This window comes from Rhamphochromis sp. 'chilingali' (genome assembly GCF_963969265.1).
Source record: "Rhamphochromis sp. 'chilingali' genome assembly, chromosome: 12".
NCBI lineage: Eukaryota > Metazoa > Chordata > Actinopteri > Cichliformes > Cichlidae > Rhamphochromis > Rhamphochromis sp. 'chilingali'.
This window is the reverse complement of record NC_137939.1, coordinates 3,281,375-3,302,126: the sequence shown is the minus strand read 5'-3', so window position 1 is coordinate 3,302,126 and position 20,752 is coordinate 3,281,375. Positions and strand designations below refer to the sequence as shown.

The 20,752-nt window shown below is 41.3% G+C and overlaps 3 protein-coding genes across 4 annotated transcripts; 2 read left to right on the top strand and 1 right to left on the bottom strand.

Annotated features, from left to right (window-relative positions):
* Positions 1-158: 158 nt before the first annotated feature.
* galnt6 (UDP-N-acetyl-alpha-D-galactosamine:polypeptide N-acetylgalactosaminyltransferase 6 (GalNAc-T6)) lies at positions 159-8,531 on the top strand. 2 transcript variants are annotated; one of them, XM_080897849.1, is made up of 11 exons: positions 159-348; positions 1,571-2,059; positions 2,554-2,726; positions 4,527-4,676; positions 5,852-6,086; positions 6,175-6,292; positions 6,382-6,582; positions 6,734-6,865; positions 6,959-7,060; positions 7,146-7,304; positions 7,774-8,530. In XM_080897849.1, exons 2-11 carry the CDS (start codon positions 1,581-1,583, stop codon positions 7,882-7,884), a joined length of 1,860 nt encoding a protein of 619 aa, XP_080753975.1. In that variant the 5' UTR covers positions 159-348; positions 1,571-1,580; the 3' UTR covers positions 7,885-8,530. The 2 variants fall into 2 exon arrangements, with proteins under 2 accessions (XP_080753975.1, XP_080753976.1); XM_080897850.1 differs by lacking the exon at positions 159-348 and adding an exon at positions 1,121-1,463 and having other exon boundaries at positions 7,774-8,531.
* Positions 8,532-8,905: 374 nt separating this feature from the next.
* LOC308407150 (glucose-6-phosphate 1-dehydrogenase-like) lies at positions 8,906-13,099 on the top strand. Its single transcript, XM_080898646.1, has 12 exons — positions 8,906-9,331; positions 9,919-9,956; positions 10,096-10,204; positions 10,283-10,500; positions 10,581-10,739; positions 10,900-11,025; positions 11,115-11,208; positions 11,309-11,495; positions 11,630-11,865; positions 12,349-12,425; positions 12,614-12,706; positions 12,798-13,099. The coding sequence occupies exons 1-12, from the start codon at positions 9,131-9,133 to the stop codon at positions 12,886-12,888; spliced, it is 1,629 nt and encodes a 542-aa protein (XP_080754772.1). The 5' UTR covers positions 8,906-9,130; the 3' UTR covers positions 12,889-13,099.
* Positions 13,100-13,234: 135 nt separating this feature from the next.
* LOC308407149 (ceramide kinase) lies at positions 13,235-20,531 on the bottom strand. Its single transcript, XM_080898645.1, has 13 exons — positions 20,163-20,531; positions 19,072-19,167; positions 18,738-18,875; positions 18,458-18,586; positions 18,306-18,369; positions 18,067-18,212; positions 17,907-17,981; positions 16,888-17,040; positions 16,501-16,606; positions 15,871-15,974; positions 14,941-15,137; positions 14,545-14,861; positions 13,235-14,386 (listed from the first exon to the last, which is right to left on the bottom strand). The coding sequence occupies exons 1-13, from the start codon at positions 20,284-20,286 to the stop codon at positions 14,272-14,274; spliced, it is 1,764 nt and encodes a 587-aa protein (XP_080754771.1). The 5' UTR covers positions 20,287-20,531; the 3' UTR covers positions 13,235-14,271.
* Between the last annotated feature and the right edge of the window lie 221 nt (positions 20,532-20,752).

Sequence of the window (20,752 nt, the reverse complement as noted above, 5' to 3'; positions counted from 1 at the left end):
TTATTTTTCTTTAAATTGCGGCTCTTATTTTTGTAGTATTTCGTATGTTTCAAGAAAGGTCCTCGTGCCATCGTCAAAATTGGCGCGTGAGATGTGACGCACGGAAATAAGTGTAAGTTCAAGACTCGCGCCGCCAGCAGGGGACTCACTTTAACTAATTATTTCAACAAATGGCACCTGTTCGAGTGAAAGCACTGGCTGGGAGACCGGTTAACGCTAAACTCCTGTTTGGAAACTTTAAGGGAACAAAAAATCCCCTAAAACGCGTCGTGTGTGAGAACACACACCAATAAAGGAATATCGAGCCTGAGGGACCAGGTGCAGATGACGGCTGTTTGTCGGTTTGAGGTAAGTAGCAGTATTTAAAGTGTAGAAACATCTACAATACCCACCTATTAGTCGCGAGCCGTTTGTGTCATCTGTGACCTTAATTGCCAGATTGGCTTCACGGGACAAAATGAGCCGTTTCTAGTTTATCTGAGACGACTCAGGACGCGTATTTTTCGTGCTATATTTAAAGCTTTTAATGGCCCTACTTGAACCTTAAACCAGGACATATGCAACCAACTCTTCCTCTTTCATTTCTACTGTGAGCGCGTTTCGCTGAAGGCCCGCTGTCTGCGTTGTCTGCACTCTCAGCATCTTGCTGACCACAGCCTAAATGCGCTACGATAGTCCTAAAGATATAGATTCATTTGAAGTTTTGCCTTCCTGATAAGGAAGAGTAGGCATAATGGGATGTAAATTCTACACAGTATTTACTTATGTGAGAGTTATGAGTGAATGAATGAAAGGTTTGTTCTTTATTTCCTCCTGTGGAACTCCATATTGGATGTCCTGTTGAGCCAGTTTGAAAGTCAGCTGGCTTGTTAAGTGAATTAATTATGACCAAGTAAGAGTGATGGGTCTCTTACTTAACAGTGGTCAGCTAAGGAAACGTGGACGTCCTGGATTGCAATGATATCATTTTTCAGGTCTCATAGTAGAAAACAGCCTCCAAGGCTGGGTGAAGTTATGCTCCTGTCATGCTCCACGTAGCAAAAAACTACTTCCTGAATCAAGTGACAGATAATCATTACTGATGAGGTGTCTTTGGGTGTGGGTGTCTTGAGGGAATGCATTGTGCGTCACCTATTTACTGGAATGGGACCTGCAGGGTCAGGCTCACCTGCTGCCACGTGGCTCGTGGAGGATTGTGGCCAGAACAGGTGAATTCAGGTGTTTACAAAGAGGTGTGGTGTGTTTGTTCTCGCTCACCTCTTCCCTGTTCTACCCTACCCGCCCTGTGGGACTGTTTCCTAAAGAGACACAGGAGGAGGAGCACGGTTGGCTAGATTACCTACTGCAATGACCGTTGACGCTTGTAGAGGCGCAAGCCGGTTTAAGGGATTGTTATCATGCTTTTCATTTTTGTATTTACTGTAAAAAATAGCTCGGTGACTGTTTAGCAGCTTGAAAAAAAGGTAAGGGTTACAGGCGTGTGGGGGTTGACTGGATTGTATTTCAAAGTTAGGTTCAAGACAGACAAACTCTACATCTTCTACTCTTTTCCTTTTTTTTTGCTTAACAGCGTTAAGAGAATGCGTTTTTTTATACGCCGGCGGATGTCCCCCCTTAAACTGGTGCTCCTTGGGGGGACTCTCTTCATGGTGATCTTGGTAGTTCTTCAGAGGGATGTTGGCTCTTCAGCTGGGGACCCCTGGTTACAGGATCTGGTGGTAAAGAGGGACAAGGTAATGGGGATGGTCCGAGAAGCTGTCAACAATATTGGCTTCCAGATCGGCGCTCCACAGCCACCACCAGTAAAAGAGCAGCCTACAGAAGACACAAAGTGCCCCAGTGGATTGTACACTCAGGCTGAGCTCAAACCTCACTTGGAGAGACCACCACAGGACCCCCAAGCTCCAGGGGCTGATGGGAGAGCGTTTCAAAAAGACAGCATGACCCCAGGGGAGGAGAAGGAGAAGGAGGAGGGAATGACACGGCATTGTTTCAACCAGTTTGCCAGTGACCGTATCTCGCTCAGCCGCAGTCTGGGGGATGACACCAGGCCTCCTGAGTAAGAGCATGTTATCAGATTTATTACGTACACAGCTTGGACAAGTCTCTGTTTTGCCAGCAAGTATGATGATATGTACACAGGCCAGATAATGTGCTGCATCACAGCTGGGGTCATACTCACAGAGGTGAATTATTTACATCTGTTTGCGTAATGTGCTCCCATTTTCCCTGGGAAAAAAAACACTTAGTTGAAAGACTCTTACTGTAACCAGTTTTAAATATGGTATGCACAGAATGCAGTATCCTGGTTAGTACAATGCAAGGCAATCTGTTGTAAATAGTTGAATCCGCTCTGTTTGTGTAGCGTAACATTTGTACATCCTGGTAGGCCGGAGATTTATCTGCCCAGTGACTTTTATTGTGAGCTGGTTATTAAAGGTGATGCATATTGAGCTATGTAAAGTATCAGTGAGCAAACCTTGAATATTCTCTTATGTGTCACTTTGCAAGACTGCCACCATGAAAGCTTCTCACTCTCACACACACCCACAGGTGCGTAGAGAGGAAGTTTCGTCGCTGCCCTCCTCTGCCTACCACCAGTGTTATTATAGTGTTCCACAATGAGGCTTGGTCCACCCTCCTCAGGACGGTGTTCAGCGTCCTGCACACATCTCCTGCTATCCTACTAAAAGAGATCATTTTGGTAGATGATGCCAGTACTGCAGGTAAGGGTTAAAAAACATGTAATGTCTTAGCATATGTGATGTGGAGGACTCTGACAAGAAGCCTCAGTTCAGTGGTGTGTGACAATACAGCACTGTTGGAGTAAAGTTTTATTGCTAGAAAGCAAATAATAAAGTTATTCCTTTTCTTCCTTTTAAATAATGTAAATAAAATTGTGTCCCAGCCATCATAGGAGGAGGGGAGGCTCCCAGTCTGTTGCAGTGCTAGCTGACAATCAATCATTGACGCTCACATTTATACTTGTGGCCACTTTTGGTTACTAATTAACCTAGCAGCATGTCTTTGGATTGTAAGAGGAAGCTTGGGCAGCCCTTGACCATTAGATGATCATTAGATTTGAACCCAGAACCTTTTTGCTGTGACATGATGGTGCTAACCACTGCCCCACTTTGTCACCTGTAGAAAGTAATACTTCTTACATGATATAACTGTAATCATGAATAGTTAATTTAATGTGAAAGAAAATCACTGGGATGTGGGTTATTTTTTTTGTGTGTATATATATTATAATATTGGAATAGCTGTCAAGCAATAACTGGGATAAATGCTGAAAATCTGACAAGGCTCAACTTAATAAAACTGACCTTCAGGATTTTTAGGGCAATAATTCAGTCGCTTTATCAGCTTTGATAAGATAAACTAGAGTGTTCACTTGGGATTTTAGCAGCTTGCTCATAAAATGCAAGCAAGTAGTGCTTTACAGATAGGTGAAGAGACTTGCATTTAGAGCAGGCAAACAATGGTCTGCATTGTCATATATGAGAATGACCCTGTGTTTACCAGGGAAATGTCCAGAAGGTTTGCTACAGTGAATATGAGCTGCAGGGTGATAGAAAGCCTGCTGGGAGCACCTCCAACACGGTGAAAGCAGGCAGAACAGTTATGATAAGAGACCTGTTTTTAATATTCTGTTCACTGCTTTCCAAAATGGGAAGTGTTTATACAATCCAGCATGTCAGGTGATATGACTTTGCTTACACTGTTTGTCAAAGCTGACTACTCACTTTTTGAAATGGTAAATGTTGTGCATCAGCATACCTTCACCATTTTTACCTGTTTTTTTTGTTTTTGTAAATCTGCTGACATGCCATTTGTTTCATAGAAAGACGCTTTGTTATGGTTTGCTCTCTAGTTCGAATCTAAGCTGTGCAGTCATTGGAATGCCTTTTTATTTGTAGGTCAGGTTTACTACAATGTTGTAGCTAAAAGATTGCAATCGCACTAAAATAATGAGCCCACTGCTACACGTCATCAAAAACCTCAAGCATCCTGTTGTTCATTAATGGTATTTGGTGGCCTATTAGATGAGCTTAAAATATCTTTTTTTTTCTTCCTTTTTTGCAGCAGTTTTCACTCATATCATGTTGGCACCCTCAAATGCATTTCCTACTGTATGTGAGGTTCTCATTTGACTAACAGATCGCTTTCATAATGCTCATGGTGCGAAGCTGGAGGATTCAGTTAGACTGAAACTTGTAAGAAATGTGGTGTTCACTGTGGTCAAGAAGGCTTCTGCAGAGGAAATGTAACCTAGTTTTACGAGCAGTGTTTACAGTTCATTGGTATTTCTTTTTTCAGTGCTCTCATGGGTACAAACTTTATGGATGATTGACTTTTTCATGTCATTTCACTAAATGCTCTTAGTTTGAAGTTTAATGTCTGTCACATTAACCGCATTGATTACAAAGTAACTTTTATTGCAGCAAAGTTGCAGCTTGCCTCAGGACAACTTTTGTTTTACGTAAAGGAAGGACTGACATGATTATGTTGCTTCCCTGCAGAGCATTTGAAGAGCAGGCTGGAGGAGTATATACGTCAGCTGAAGATTGTCCGTGTGGTGAGGCAGCCAGAGAGAAAGGGCCTCATCACAGCAAGGCTTCTTGGTGCCAGTATTGCGCAAGCTGAAGTTCTCACCTTCCTTGATGCACACTGTGAGAAAACGCACATGCAAACAATACACAAGTCAAAGTTTCCATTTTAATCATCCCAGGTGATTTACTGAGGCATTTCAGAGTTGGAGGGTTAAATGTATGTGCTTTTTCAGCTTCTAATACTGTAAATAATCTAATACTCCAGTACTCTAATACAAGTGTTTACTACAGCAGTAAACGTATACATATACACACATACCCACACAATTTTCACTTGTCCATATTTTGTAATACGTGATTATTTCATCTTACGTGTACTACTAAATAAGTGTTGGTTTTATGCGCTGCTTATGAATATATTAAAACCACATAGTTTAAGGGCAGGACCCCAGAAAAGGAGTGGTTTTAATGAAGCAGTATTGAAACGGATGTAGTCAAAACCTGCACCTCTTCTTTTAGTGACTGCTGCATTTGACACACGTAATCAATTCAGCTTGTTGAAATTATCTCTTTTGTTTTACGCTCTTTTTATTTAGTAACTGTTAAACTCTTTCTGCCTAACTGATTCACCGTCGGATACAGTTCAGCGTTTTCATACAAGATCCTTAATTACTTTGGTCTGTGCATTTACAGTGTTTTCCATCAACATTTAAATATTTTCACACAGAAGAAAGAAAAATTCAGCTAAATATAATGCCAGCAAACATCTGTCATTACTGTCTATATGAGGTCAAACTCATTTTACACGGAGGGTCAAAAGGAACCCACTTTGATCTTGAGTGGAACAGACAAACGAAACTCCACTTTGTATCAGTGTAAAGTTTAACCACACATTTAATCCTTTCTTATAATAAGATAAAGAAGTGCAATTTCAACAGCAAATCTTGTTTTTTCTTCATGATAAATGTGTAAAATTACAGAATTTTTATTTTTTTTTTAATTTCTTTAAAAAAATTATTTATTATTCACTTACTTTGCTGTAGCATGAATGGCTCTTTATCAGCAGCAAAGCTGTAAAACTCACAAAAATACAGTTAAGTCACAAAAATCTATGGCCTCCTTCATATTTTCCAAAACTGTTCAGTTGTCCTGATTGGAGTCTTTGGCTGGCCGATTCTGGCCCCTGTGCCTTATGTTTGACATTCCTGGTCTATATGTTACACTGAATGTGGTATTATTTTTGTAGTTGATATTAAGAAATATGAAGCCATCACTGTCCTGTTTTCCCCGTTTAGGCGAGTGTTTCCATGGTTGGCTCGAGCCCTTACTGGCTCGAATTGTTGAGGAACCCACTGCTGTGGTTAGTCCAGAAATCAGCAGCATTGACCTCAACAGCTTCCAGTTCCATAAGCCTGTGGCCACCAACCGCGCCTATAACAGAGGTAACTTTGACTGGAGCCTGTCTTTTGGCTGGGAACCCATCCCCGAGGATGCAAAGAGGCTACGCAAGGATGAAACCTACCCTGTAAAGTAAGAACAGTCATGTTGGTGTCACGTTCAACTTCCTGAATTGTATAAAATACCTGATTGGTTTTCTGTCTGACTATGAACATTTCAGAACGCCCACTTTTGCTGGAGGTCTCTTCGCGATCTCACAAAAGTACTTTGAACACATCGGAACATACGATGACCAGATGGAGATTTGGGGCGGTGAAAATGTGGAAATGTCATTCAGGGTCAGACCTCTTTATCTAATCTCTGCTTACACAGATCCACTTTGTCACAAGTCTCCTGTTACTGAGTTTGAGTGTCATTTTTGATTCAGGTGTGGCAGTGTGGGGGTCAGCTAGAGATCATCCCTTGTTCTGTGGTGGGCCACGTCTTCCGTACCAAGAGCCCCCACACCTTCCCCAAGGGCACTGAGGTCATCACCCGCAACCAGGTGCGCCTAGCTGAAGTCTGGATGGATGACTACAAGAAGATCTACTATCGGCGTAACCAAAATGCAGCAGTTATGGCCAGTGAGGTCAGTTTTAAGAATAATTTATCACCCTTGTTCTGATACTTTTTGGCTGGAATTCAGACTCATGTTGATATGATTTTGTACTCATAAGTTTATTAGTGTGTTTTGTTTTGTTTTTGTTTTTTTTCTAAATAACGCCCCTTTTGCTGTACAGCATAGATTTGGAGACATCTCTGATCGCCTGAATCTGAGAGAGAGGCTTCATTGCAAGAACTTCAGCTGGTACCTAAATACAGTCTACCCAGAGATCTTTATTCCGGACTTAAATCCAGAAAAATCTGGATCTGTGAGTCAGTTTTGTGAATAGCGAACATCTAATGCGCAACATGTGATGTGTACCTGTGGCACTATTTAATTATTGTGTCCATGTTTGGTCCAGATTAAAAACTTAGGGTCTAATATGTGCCTGGATGCTGGAGAGAACAACCAGGGGGGTAAACCTCTCATCATGTATCATTGTCACAACATGGGAGGCAACCAGGTAAAGTAATTGATGCAGTATGTTAAAGACAAGTTGATTATGCTTTTCAACATTCGAGTTCTAATTGGATGATTGTGTCCTTTAGTACTTTGAGTATACTTCTCATAAGGAGCTGCGTCATAACATTGGAAAACAGCTGTGTGTTCATGCGGCGGTGGGATCAGACCCGGTGAAGCTTGAGCTGTGCCGGCTTAAGGGGAAAGGTACCAGTGTGGCCCCTGAACAGGAGTGGGTCTTTACAGAGGTGAGGAGCAGTTGGAGGCCAACATTTCTTTTTCTTTTTTAACATTTGGCCAAATGCAGCTAATCGCTATCATACTTGTCCACCACATGTAAAGCTACAGCCATCTTCCAGGTAGCTGCAACTGGGAAATAAAGGGGGAAAAGAGTGAGCTTACTGAGTGTCATCATGAGGTTGCTGAAAAATCTAGTGGACGGTCATCGCAAAGAAAAACTTATAAAACCTCAACTTGCCGTGTGTACACTCTGAACTGCTTTAATGCATGATATATAATATGTAAGGTAGAAAACTTTAGAGGTGGTGCTAGGGAGATTTTACCTTCAGCAGGGCCATCTTTTGCTTTAAATCTCCTGTGATGGTTGTGATTTTTCTCAAACTAGATGTTTAACCAATTGTTGTTGTATCCAAACAACAGTTATTTCTTTTAATTATTATGTTTATTTGAGTTTTGCCAACTCCTTCTGTTCTTCAGGAAAATCTTCTGAAGAATCCAAGCAGTGGACAATGTTTAGCGTTGAAAGGAGGCCAGATTTTGATGGACTGCAATGCTGCCGAACTCCACCAGCACTGGACTTTCACCTGACCTTCCAGTCTTCCCGCCGGGTGACCTTTGATACCTTCTACCCTCCCCCCCTTTCTCAAACCTGGCACAAAGGAGCCACATCAATATTGATCGAGTAGAACTTCACCGAAGCTGTGAAGCTTGGGGCGCATACTGAATGAATATTTAAAGAAGGAGGGACAAGGTAAAGACGGTCACATCTGTCAGATGCCTGGGGTGGTCTTAGTTCATTTTAAATTTATTTATGAAAGAAACTCTGCAAAGACATTTGCTGGTGGTTGGGGATCTTCAGCGTCTGGGCTGCGGCACTTGGGAGTGTCACCTTGATCAGGGCGAAGCTGTGAAAACGTGACCTTAAATGACTGGATTTGCTCCTAAACTTGGAAAATTCTTCTTGCTTTGTTTTTGTCAGACACTGAATGTGATCATAAGTTTATATCTTACTGAGGAGTAACAGATGTCTGCTTTTTAAATAAAAATTATGTTTTAGATGAGGGCTTGTTTGTACACAGTATGTTTTTTGTTTGTTTGTTTTGTCTTTTGTTTTTTGGGTTTTTATTTTTTTGTTTTATTTTGTTTTTAATTGCCAAGACTATTCCTGAAAGTTTTATACATAAAAACTAAAATATATTGGAGTTGTAACAATCTTCTGTTGTACGTTGTGCTTCTTTGTATATATTTGATAAATATTACATAAGGCACTAATCTTAATTTTCTTTTTAGCTGGGCAATGGTTGGCACTGATTAACAAAATGTAGCCACTCCTAGGAAGAAGTAAAGGAATAATTTACAAAGACTCTTTGGTTACTGATACTGCAATATCAACTCATTGGGCTTCAAAGTTACGGTAGCCTTAAGCTGTCAGCCTGGAAACGCTTCATGATTCGTTTTACAGCCCGAGAAAACTGTGTCCAGGGTCGTAGTCTGATAAGAACTCATTCCTACAAAGAGTTAAGACTTGCTTTGTCAGAGATACCTGTTAGGCAGTTGTGCAACATTTATCTAAGGAGTGGCTGAGGAGCAAGAAACATTCATGGCATTAAATTCATGTGATTAGACCTGAAATGTGACTTAACGCCACTGAGCAGGTTCATCAAACTTCAGCTGATGGACTGTGAGGATTCTTGATTTCATATGCAAATGAGATTTATGGAAAAGCAGAGTAAATGGCAGCGGTTACATTGGAGGAAGCAATGGCACAGATGCATTACCCATTTTGTACAGTAGGTGGCAGCACACAGTCGGGAAACTTTTCTGCAAGGCGAGGATGACAGCTGAAATGTCGAGTGTCATGCAGCCACAGGGAAACGAGTGGTCACAGCAGACGGTCGAAGAACAGATGGGTCAGAAGATGAGCTCAGAGAGTCTGACTCGCTCTGAGGTGTTTGGGCAGCTCAGGAGGGAGCTTTACGGGGAGGAGCGGTCAAGTCATTCCAATACACACTTATTCATCATACTGGGAGCATCTGTGAGTACAGCTCTTAAAACTGCTCTTTCATGCAGCATATGATGAAAATGTCTCGTTTAATGTGGTCACTGGTCTTGTAGTAGCACCGTATTCTAAACACATCGCGGTGTCTGAAGTCACGGGCTGGTTTGAGGGGAAAAAAAACGTGCATAAAAATAATTCACATATTGTTGCAGTGTGGTGATCCGAATGAAAGCCAGGTGTGAGCGCATGCAGTTTGAAATGTGCTGCATCTACTTTTTCCTTTGTTGAGCAACAATAGAAGCTGATGATTTAGCAGCGAAAACATTTTCACCGTTTTTGGCTTTGAGCCGGGAACAAAGTACCAGTTGCATGTTTATCGGTCATGAATGTTTTTTTTTAAAGTAACCTAATTCACACTTACAAGTCTGAGTTCTGCAGATCAGGTGTGTTGCTGGAAAATGTGACTTATTCAATTACTCTGCAGATTCTTTTGCACCACAGTGATTATTTCCAAAGTTTACTTAGTCTTTGGACTCTGAGTGTCCGTTCACTGTGAATAGATCTAAAGAAACGTTTTTTTTTTTGTTTGTTTTGTTTTTTTTTAATTTGTATGATTTAAACAGGGAGATCTTGCTAAAAAGAAGATCTATCCAACCTTATGGTGAGTAAAGAACTGCAGCACGCACACAGCAGCTACATTAATAACAGAGCTGTGCTTTAAAGTTGTTTGGTCACCTTGTGTAATGAAGAGTTTGACCTTTGGCCAAAGTTTTCTGCATTGCTACCTTTGAATTTTTCAGGTGGTTATTCAGAGACGGCCTTCTTCCAGACAACACGTTTTTTGTGGGTTTTGCTCGGTCCAGCTTGACTGTAGAGGACATCAAGGCAGCATGTCTGCCCCACATGAAGGTAATACCTTTAAGGGTGTTTGACTATTAAAGATAAGATTTTGTGTTTTCAGAAATCATTGTTCCACATCTTCCTCAGGTCAGTGATGAAGAAAGCGACTACCTATCAGCCTTCTTCAGTAAAAACTCCTACCTGAGTGGCAGGTATGATGACGGCAGCTCCTTCGACCAACTCAGCAAACATCTGTCATCTCTCCCTGGGGGCGCCAACGCTAATAGACTTTTCTACCTGGCTCTACCACCGACTGTCTACCATCATGTCAGCAAAAACATCAGAACCCACTGCATGAGCCTCAAGTTAGTACCTGACGAGTCCTTAAAATCAATATCTCACTTAGTGTTGATTGCATTTTCCTAATCCACTGTTTTTGTGGCAGAGGTTGGAACAGGGTAATTGTCGAGAAGCCCTTTGGTCGTGACCTCCAGAGTTCACAGGAACTGTCAACCCACCTGTCGTCCCTGTTTACAGAGAACCAGATCTACCGCATAGATCACTACCTGGGAAAAGAGATGGTCCAAAACCTCATGGTGCTCAGGTAACAAGCTCAGTACAGACTTTTTTGGGTGGACATTATCACAGGAATGAACTTTCAGGTTGTCATAGACAGTATTGCTGAATTTCAGAAGTATTCATTACTATTCAACTTTTCCATCCTCCTGTTTTGTTTTAGTAATATTTTACTCACTCATTTCCAGGTTTGGAAATCGCATTTTTGGACCCATATGGAACAGGAACAGTGTGGCCTGTGTGGTTCTCACCTTCAAGGAGCCTTTTGGCACTCAGGGCCGTGGAGGATACTTTGATGACTTTGGTATTATTCGGTGAGAGAGACTGCATTCAGATAAATGTAAGTTAAAAAAAAGCTAGTTTGTAAACTTTCCCTCATTGCTTTCTTTTCTTCTTAATATAGAGATGTCATGCAGAACCATCTTCTCCAGATGCTCTGTTTGGTTGCAATGGAGAAACCTCCTTCTACCAGTCCAGATGATGTGAGGGATGAGAAGGTAAAACCAGGGATTGGAAGAATTTGGGAATTGCTTTCCATAGCACGATTATCAAGTCTTCGCCATCCTTTATCCACCCCATTTTTTTCTCAAACTCTAGGTGAAGGTGTTGAAGTGTATACCTCCTGTTGAAGTATCAGATGTTGTGCTTGGCCAGTATGTCGGAGATCCTGAAGGGGAAGGTCAATCCAGACTGGGATACCTTGATGATCCCACGGTGCCCAAAGACTCCTGGACACCAACTTTTGCAACAGCAGTCCTGCATGTCCAGAATGAGAGATGGGATGGTGAGGCTTTAGTCCAGCTTTTTTGTTCCTCACCTGTCTCTCCTAGTCTACATTTTATCAAGCCTCCTTAAATTCTCCTTCTGCTTTTGCATCCATTATGTATGTCATCGCACCATGCACACCATGTACATCAGGAGTTCCTTTTATTCTGCGCTGTGGTAAAGCACTAAATGAGCGGAAAGCAGAAGTACGTCTGCAGTTCACTGACGTGCCGGGAGACATTTTTGGTGATTGCTGTCAGAGGAATGAGCTGGTGGTGCGGGTGCAGCCAGATGAAGCCATTTACTTAAAAATGATGACCAAGAGGCCTGGAGTTTACTTCAATCCAGAGGAGACTGAGCTGGATCTCACCTACAAGAGTCGATACAAGGTGCCTCAAGCTCATGTCAAAATATTAATTGTAATCCAGCTTTCAGAAGCAACTCTTACTCTTGCAGGAAACGTATTATGCTTTTCCTTACAGAATGTATATATTCTGTAAGGAAAAGACAATTTATTTATGAGCAATCCTTGTGAGCCACAACCTTAGGCTTAGACTGCTTCAGTTTTTTGGGGGGGTTGTTCTACCTTGAAATGATGTCAGTATGTGTGGAAATCCTTAATCCAGTCATCTCAGACAAATTGCTCCAGATGTTAGTACAGCAGTGACACCCACCTGTTCTTCAAAGACTCTCTTGGCAATAGATGGAGTTGGAAAAAAGCACAATAAATCACTTTTAAAATAATATTATATTTAATACATTTTGAGACTTTTATGGTGGATGTCCCATTGTTACTTATCCTTGATACTGTAGGCCAGTAAACTTGAACTTAGTATGCATGTAGGAGTTTAACAGCTGCTGTCTATCTGCAGGATGTGAAGCTCCCAGATGCTTATGAAAGACTCATACTGGATGTCTTCTGTGGAAATCAAATGCATTTTGTTCGCAGGTAGGTGCCATCATTGAAAACATGAGCACATCTGCACAGTTGTTGCCAAATATTTTATCAACACTTTTAGTTGGAGATGTGCACCGGCCACGTTTAAACAGCTCTTTTTAATTTTTTAGGCAGTGATTTTCAGTGTTCCCTCTTTTTATTTATTTTTTTGTTGAAATGTTTTCATCTTTCTGTCTCAGTGATGAGTTACGGGAGGCCTGGAGGATCTTCACCCCCCTCCTCCACCAAGTAGAGAAAGAGAAGCCACGCCCCATTCCCTACACATATGGAAGGTAAATACTGTTTTATCAGGCAGAATGAAATACGCATATCATACTTTAACAGTGACAGTTCTTCTTTCCATCTTATCTGTTATGTCCACAGTCGTGGTCCAAGAGAAGCAGACGATCTCCTGAAGAGAGTGGGATTTCGCTATGAGGGAACATACAAGTGGGTGCAGCCCCACACCGCTTAATTCTTTCTGTCTCACAATCAAGTACTTGAGAAAAGATTGTAAACAAACAATCAAGTTTACTGCAGTCACTGCTGCACTTGATTGATTTCTGCATGCACAGAAGAAAGCACTGCTTTTCATGACTAATTATGACAGCAGAGATTAAAACAAGCTGTAACAGTCTGATTTTGATGTAAATCTGGTATTTCTAAATAAATCATCATTCACTCTTTTTCTTGCAATTTTTTTAAAAGCTTTGCAAATATCTGTATTCCTACGACCTTTGGACATTGTGGACATGGAAAATCTACAACCTTTATGGTATCTTATAGATACTAGTATAGGATAATTATTTACTGGCTGTGCCATTTAACTGTTAAGAATTCAAGATTGTTCACTGTATTGTAAGGCCTTTGTTTACAACTGTCACTAATGCTCAATGGGAGTCATAAACAGACTTATGTATACCAGAAGGACCTGCTGGCCTGGTTCGTAACAACAGGAGCCTCTTTTAGTATCAGTCATGCAGGAAACACATTTAAACGTCTGGCGTCAGGTAAGAACTCTCAGGTATGTTCTAATCTAAACTAAGAACTCTCTTACTAACATGTTAATCTCTTACAATGCATAAACATGTTTTCAAATGGCTTTATATTTTTCTATTTCTATCAGCAGTTTTCACCAGATTGATTCTGGTTCTTGTACTTTGTCTCTGCTAGGTTCAAGGCCTAACTGGAACTGCATGCACACAGTTTCTTTAACATCAGTAATAGACCATTAAGTGATCCTGCCAGTACTTTGAAGTGCAGCAAGAACAAACATCTTTTTAAACAACTATTTGTAGTTTCTTGTGACAACCTATTGAAGTAATGATTTTAATGGGCCATATATGTTTGTAAATTGTCATGCATTTCATAGATTTGTGTGAAGCTAGAAAATTGTTCACTGATAATGTAGAACCAGTAATCATTCACCTTTTATTCAGCTGGATATACAATCTGCACTGCTGCTGAACAATCAAGCAATAAAAAGTCAAGCAATAAAAAGTCATTGCACAAAGATTTTGTCTTTCAAGTTCTGTTTGCATTTCCCATGACTCTATTCTCTGAAAACTTGTGCACATAAATAAAATTCAGACCACAAGCTGCTCACTTGCCGCATACTGTATAAATTAATGTAGTTTACTGAGAAAAAAAGCCCCCAAAATTAGCAAGCGGTAGTCAACTAACACACACATGCACATTTAAGAATAAATAGTCTTCATCATTATTACAATGAAGATAATCCATAGAAGTACCTGAAATAAAAGGAACTTTTTGGCAATCACAGAAAGCAAGTCTGGCTTTTTAATTTTTTAATAAATTCACAAATCAGTCCCACGATGCAAACACTCCATTCTTCAGACTATTTGTATGTGATGCATCTACTTTTATTCTTGTCACTCTCCTGGCTGCAGTTCTGCATGGCTGCTCCGTCCTCAATGCCCCTGGCGTACAGACGTACCAGCTGACCGTGGATCCTGACAGAAGTGAACAAATCTAATTATATATCTTATGTTTCATAACGTATTGTGGGATCTTTACCCTACAATACAAAGGGCTATGAGGCAACTGTTGTAATTTAGCACTGTATAAATAAAATTGAATTGTAGAACAACATGTTGGGTGGTGCTCTTACCTGCAGAAGATCTCAGTGAAAGGCAGAATCTCTCCATCACAGTTCCACACGGACACAGCTGGAGTCTTTTTGCAGCACAGACCACACAGGATGGGAGCCACTGTTTTGTGCTCGTTCATCGTCTCTCGCTCCACCACACTCTGTGCCAATTGCTGCTGAGATCCATTTCTGCTTACAGTGTCCACGTATTCTCGCTCTTCGCCACCTATTGCGCGATTCAGCTCTCCGATTCCTTCGTGCACCTCTTCTTCTCTGCCATCTGGGAGAGAGAAACGGACGGCCTTCACTCGATGGACCTCCACAAACGGCAGGTCAAACTAGGAGAAGCAGGAACGATTGGGTCAAGCAGTTTCTAAAGTTTCTCAGTCCATTTGTTTTCAGCTGAATGTGATATACCTGGTCCTGTGTGCTTGTGTGTCTGTAGAGGAACTTGAGGAAGCTCAGTGGGTGAGTGTCCCATACTAGGATGAGATCCCCTGTTCCGTCTGCCAGATGAGCAGACGGAGAGAGACCTAATGGGCTCCTGGCACATGAGCTGGACATACAAGTGATCGATACACACCTGAACCTGCCCTCCACACTCACCCATTCACCTAAAGAGAGACGAAGAGATTGGAGAAGCTACAATTAGAACGATTTTAGCAGATGTTGATGATTTCTAAAAGAAAATAATATTTGGCCAATGTGCCCCAGGGGTTATAAGGCAATTTTTAATAGAGTAAGGAAATGGGGAAAAAAAACATTTGTGTGATTTTACTTATTTCAATATGTGTTGTGGACAACAACAGGAAGGCAAGAAAAACTCAAACCACCAGTCGTGACAACCAAGGTATAGAGAAGGGCACGTCTGAACAAACAAAAAGTTGTATCTTGAAGCAGATGGGCTGCAGCAGAAGACCACACTGGGTGCGACTGCTGTCAGCTAAAAACAGGAAATTGAGGCTATAATTTTCACAGGCTCACCGAAATTGGACCACAGAACACTGAAAAAAAATCTTTTGTGGTTCACTTTTGTTCCAGTTTTGATTGTTGGTAGAGTCAGAATTTGGCATAAACAACATAAAAACATGATTCATCCTGCCTTGCATCAACACTTAAGGGTGGTGGTGTCAGTCAGTGTCACAGGGTACCCATCTTTGGATGGCTTCTTCTCTCATCATCCCAAACTGGTTTCTTGAACATGACAGTGAGTTCACTGCACTTAAACAGCATCCACAGTCAAGCTCAAACCAACAGTCCACATTTGAGATGTGCACCAATCTGCAGCAGCTGTCTGATGTTATCTTGTTATCATGTACCAGAATTTACGAGTATTTGTATCGTTACCTTCAGAGTCATTGCTGTACTGGCTGAAGTGGGAGCTGTACAGGGAGCCTGAATCAGAAGTGTGTGGGAATAGTCGCTCTGTACTTCTGGAGCACACATTGCACCTAAAAAGAACAAAGAGTTTCACTCTCCTTCAAGTCTGTGAACTAACAAGCTCCCTGACCTTAGCAACAGCATTCATAAGAGCATTATAATCCATTCGCTGACAGCCAGAGACACCTGCTCCAAACAAAAACTAAGGTACTAACAAGAGGCTTGGTCTCAACTTTCAACTAGATCAAGTTTCTCTTGCTATGTCTCTTCTACCCTCCTCAAGGAACGAGCAACCAACACCCGAGTCCCTGCTACAGGGGGTAGCAGTTACAGTATCTCAAAGTGAATTTGACCCATTTCACTAGTCCTTGAATAATAATGATGCTCCTCACAAGGGCACCTTCTCGCTTTCAAATTAAAAGATTAAAAATGATCTTCCTTTTTAAAACCCCCACCAGAGTAACAAAAAAAGTTAAAGGCTTTCATATTTTCTTCAAGGTCACGTTTTGGCCTGACTTGCAAGTGAAAGTTGCAGTTACATTAACAATGGGAGGAAGAGCACAGTCTCTTTTTATCTCTTTCTAGTAGGCGTTTTACCCTGAGAGGCAGCGCGTTTTATCCTTAGGGCTGGAGAGCAGTGGGTCTGCTGGTAGATACTGAACTATGCCCGCATAGCTTCTGTTGCTCAGGTACACAACTGTACCTATACAGAAGAAAAAAAATTAAGGTTGGGTAAAAATACAGAACACCAGATACTGTATATGTGCAAGATTTTAAAATAGAACAACAGTGGTTTTACTATAGCAAATGCTGAAAAGGGAAGCACAGATGCCACTAGAGACTTTCAATTTGGTCATCTTGATAACAGTTACAGTTTCAGGGTGAATTTTTAACTTTGAGATAAAAATAAATATAGAGAATCTGACAGAATGTTCTTCAGCAGACTGTCATTTGCTTTGTTTTAAAAGAATCATCGGTCTGGACCTGAATAGTCGTATCTGAGAGGTCCCATCCAGCGGTGTTTTTCACTCTCAGCTAGTACGTCTCCATAGAAGCCATAGCCCACCAGAGATACCGAGTAGCGTACCAGGGTGGAAGCATGGTGAACTGAACACACGTCTAATGGCTGAGAGTCTCCTGCAAGGCATTGAGGGCATCAAGGGGTGGGTATACAAACTTATTTATACAGTTCCAATTTTGAAAAAAATATATATGATCAGGGTTACACTCCCTTTACATTCATGAGAAAAAGTTTTCACAAGACTGTGCGATTCTATGAAAACATCGATACACTGTTAACTGCTTCCATAGGAATTTTGAGGGGAAGTAGCATCCAGGTACTGCTAATCAAATGCACTTGATTATTGATTATCATAAGTGTGAGCACCTCGATAAAAGCAGAAGATTTTGCAGTGTGCAGATCTGGAGCATTCAGGTGTTTGCTAACACAATGCCAAGGAGGAAGGGCACCAGCAATGACCTCAAAACCATCAATCTGGAAAAGTTTATAAGGGCATTTCTTAACATTACGGTGCTTTATTTTTCTTAAAAACCAAGCACAGCACCACAAACACCTAATACCGACTGTCACAGTCACGTAAGGTGGTGGAGGATTTGGGTTCGTTTTTTTAGAGTCAAATGTGAGGCCATCTGTTTGACAGCTAATGCTTGTCCCAAATGGGGTCATCCAACAGGACAATGACCCCAAGCACAAAATCTACGACAGAATAACTTAAAAAGAAAAGAATCGAGATGTTGCAATGACCCAGTAAAAGTCCAGATCAGACAGGGCCTTAAGAGACCTGTGCATGAACAAAAATATCCAAACCTCAATGAACTGAAGCAAAATTGTAAAGAAGAGTGGTAATACGAATATAATTATTTCAAGTTTTTGCTACCGAATATAGTTCTTTGAGACATGGGGTGTACTTAGTTTCCACGCAGCTGCAGAGAGTCTTGTGAAAACGTTCTTTTTCACATGACCGTATGCAATATTTCCTCACCAATAATGATGTGCAAAGCTGAAGAAACAGGATCAATAACCCCCACTGTGGCATAACACACACAGTCTGTGGAACCTAAAATAGATAACACATATCAGGAAGTGAGAGTGACACCTTTAAATCTGAAGCCATCAGTTTATAATTGCTTATGAACAACAACCTGCAGGGATGATGCCAATATGAAGTGGGCATGGCTGCAATGTGACAGCGGGATCAGTCTCACAAAGACCTGCCTCTTGTTGTGTCCGCCCAATCAAACCATGAAGTACTTCACTAAACATGCCATCGCCACCCACACAGACCACACTGCAATAAACAAACATAATCGTTTCTATTATGAAAGCACCTCACAGTGCTCTTTCACAACAGTATTTATACCGCTGCGCTGATAGCGCTTACCCATCAAAGCCTGTCAGATCTTTCTTCAAGAGGTGGTCTCTGGCTTGGTTAGCCCGTTCAGTCACTGAAAAAGTTTATATAATGATTACATGTAAACTGTAAGGCTGTGTGTCAGAGTTAAACTTTAAACATCAACTGTGTGATCAGTTTACCTATAACATGAGAGCTGATCCCAGCCAGCTCAAACAGAGGGGCAACAAGTGAATGGTAGATCTCTCTTCCTTTCTTTTTTCCTCCAAATGGGTTGATGAACACCAACAGTCTATGTGGACGCAAAGGACCTGAAAGATGCATGTTGAATATCACAGATGGGAGCTCAAAACGTCAGATATGCAACAGATTTTTTTTTTGTTAAAGTAAAATAATAGTCTATTTAGGAGAAATACAAGGTTAAATATCAGCTGTGTTTCTAGTCCAATTATCCACCCCTACTGTGAGTTTTGAGGGCAGTCCTTAGGTGATTTGTCCACTGGTCTCTGAGGACCCGACTGGGGCAGCTGAACTGGGTCCGGCCCAGGTTCCACAACAACCCATAAGTGCTTCTACTCCTGCTACGCTTGATGTAGAAAACTGAAGGCAGATGACAGATACAAGAAATGGAAACCATGATGTAAAACCATAGTATCAACTGTTGGAAGTGGTGGTGGTGGTGGTGGTGATGATGATGATAGTAGGGGGGGCTACAGGCACACATTGCACAAAATTGTAAAGTAAGCTGTGAACTTGGGTGTATAGTTTTCGAACTACACCGTCATCTAAAACCCACCTGTGAAATCTTTGTCTGTGTCTTCAACTGACTTCTGGGGCAAGATCTCCACCCGACCGTTCTCCACTCCAACCACCTCTGCCACAGGTACTGAAACTTCAATCGCGCAAACGCACAATGTGAAAAAATTGATTAAACATGTTTCTTTGTGTCGCTGCAACTGAGTGAACTTTTTAACTCTACAAAAGGATTGTTTCTCATTTTTCACTTGTCATAGAAATTAATGCATGATACAGCTGGTTCCTTGCCAGGTCTCAGGCCCAAACAATACAATAATGCTAGCTGAAATTCCATGCTGCTTCAGTTTCATCATGGTGCCCCTATTCGTTTATGCTGCTGCTTTATTAAGATGCGGTGGCTCACGAGGACGCTTGAATAGACCTGAGCTATTGTTTATGTGATACCTTTAAAAACATAAGATGGAGAAGGTTTATTGTGTCTGCTGACTGACTGGCACACCTAAAAGGATCAAATTCTACATAATTTACTATGGCAGTGTATCATAAATCACAATGTGTTAGTGGTTTTAACTGGACAGTATTAAAATATTTTTTCACCTATATTTGTGGATGAGACAGAAAAAAACCCCCACTTTTTAAAAAAAAAATGCAAACTAGAATTTAAGCTCAGTGTTGGCTTATAATATTATGCCAGGAGGTGGGTGTGTTTGTGGCTGTGTTTTTAGTAAACTACCTTTGTAGGTCATGTGTCATGTTTGTGCTGCTCAACTCGTTCTTCACGTTTTCTGCATGCACTTAGATTCAATTGATGTGCCCCTTCTTGTGTTCAAACTTAACGCCTAGTTTGTAATTGGTGTTTGTGGTGTAGGCCACTGTCTTTTTTTGTCAGTTCAGTTCAGTTTATGTCAGTACAGTGCAGACGAAGCAGACTTTCTCTTTTAAATGTGGTGTTGCAAAGTGGTCCATGTGTGCACATTTATATTTGGCTCTTTAAATGTTAAGTAAAACAGGGGAGAAGTGCATTGTGAAACTTTCTGAGTGTTTGTGTCGCGCTCTCATTTAAACACAGTCTCTATAAAGCCCCATTAAACATCTAGGATACAGATGTGAGGGAGATACACGAGCACTTACCTGTTTTCTTGTCACCATTCTTTTTATCCGCCTCAGTCCATTTCAAATGCCAACCTGTGAGGACGGCCCGATATCTTTTATTTCCGATCCACAAACTTGACTCCAACCTCAGGTCAGTCTCCATCTGGAAAAGCGCTCTCAGTCACAGAGTCAGTCTTTCCCGTATGCCAAAACGCGTTCCTGATCACACTTTATGCCCATGGTGTTTGCATGCCTGAGAAGTGCAGACACCGGCGATCTGAACTCAGTTTCTGAATACAGGCTCAGAGTATTATTCCTTTAAAATGCTGAAGTCACCGCCCGATACACGGGCGTTATTCTGCAAATACCCATTTCCTATCTGCATCCTGCTCTTCTGATACCTGCTCGATTTGCATGTTGCGCTGCTGATTGGATGCCAGGTGTTTACCTGGAGCAATGTGGCCAAGTAGGCTAATCTGACGCGAATGTGTGCTTTCTCGCTGTTTGATTGACCTAAAAGCATTGCTTCGTTGACAGAATGGGGAATTTAAATGCATTTAAATACGTCATCTAAATATTTTGAGTGTGGAAGCCTCTGTAAATCATCAAATATTAAGACTAATAATACA

Bases quoted from the DNA above. Each gene is read 5' to 3' on its own strand.
- LOC308407150 (XM_080898646.1), top strand. From the start codon at position 9,131: ATGACAGCTGAAATGTCGAGTGTCATGCAGCCACAGGGAAACGAGTGG. The intron at 11,496-11,629 runs GTGAGGCTTTAG...CATGTACATCAG, and splicing joins CCAGAATGAGAGATGGGATG to GAGTTCCTTTTATTCTGCGC. The intron at 11,866-12,348 runs GTGCCTCAAGCT...GTCTATCTGCAG, and splicing joins CCTACAAGAGTCGATACAAG to GATGTGAAGCTCCCAGATGC.
- galnt6 (XM_080897850.1), top strand. From the start codon at position 1,581: ATGCGTTTTTTTATACGCCGGCGGATGTCCCCCCTTAAACTGGTGCTC. The intron at 2,060-2,553 runs GTAAGAGCATGT...ACACACCCACAG, and splicing joins GATGACACCAGGCCTCCTGA to GTGCGTAGAGAGGAAGTTTC. The intron at 4,677-5,851 runs GTGAGAAAACGC...TTCCCCGTTTAG, and splicing joins CACCTTCCTTGATGCACACT to GCGAGTGTTTCCATGGTTGG.
- LOC308407149 (XM_080898645.1), bottom strand. From the start codon at position 20,286: ATGGAGACTGACCTGAGGTTGGAGTCAAGTTTGTGGATCGGAAATAAA. The intron at 16,607-16,887 runs GTCCAGACCGAT...TCTTCTGTATAG, and splicing joins TCTCAGATACGACTATTCAG to GTACAGTTGTGTACCTGAGC. The intron at 15,138-15,870 runs GTAACGATACAA...GTCTCTCTTTAG, and splicing joins GTACAGCAATGACTCTGAAG to GTGAATGGGTGAGTGTGGAG.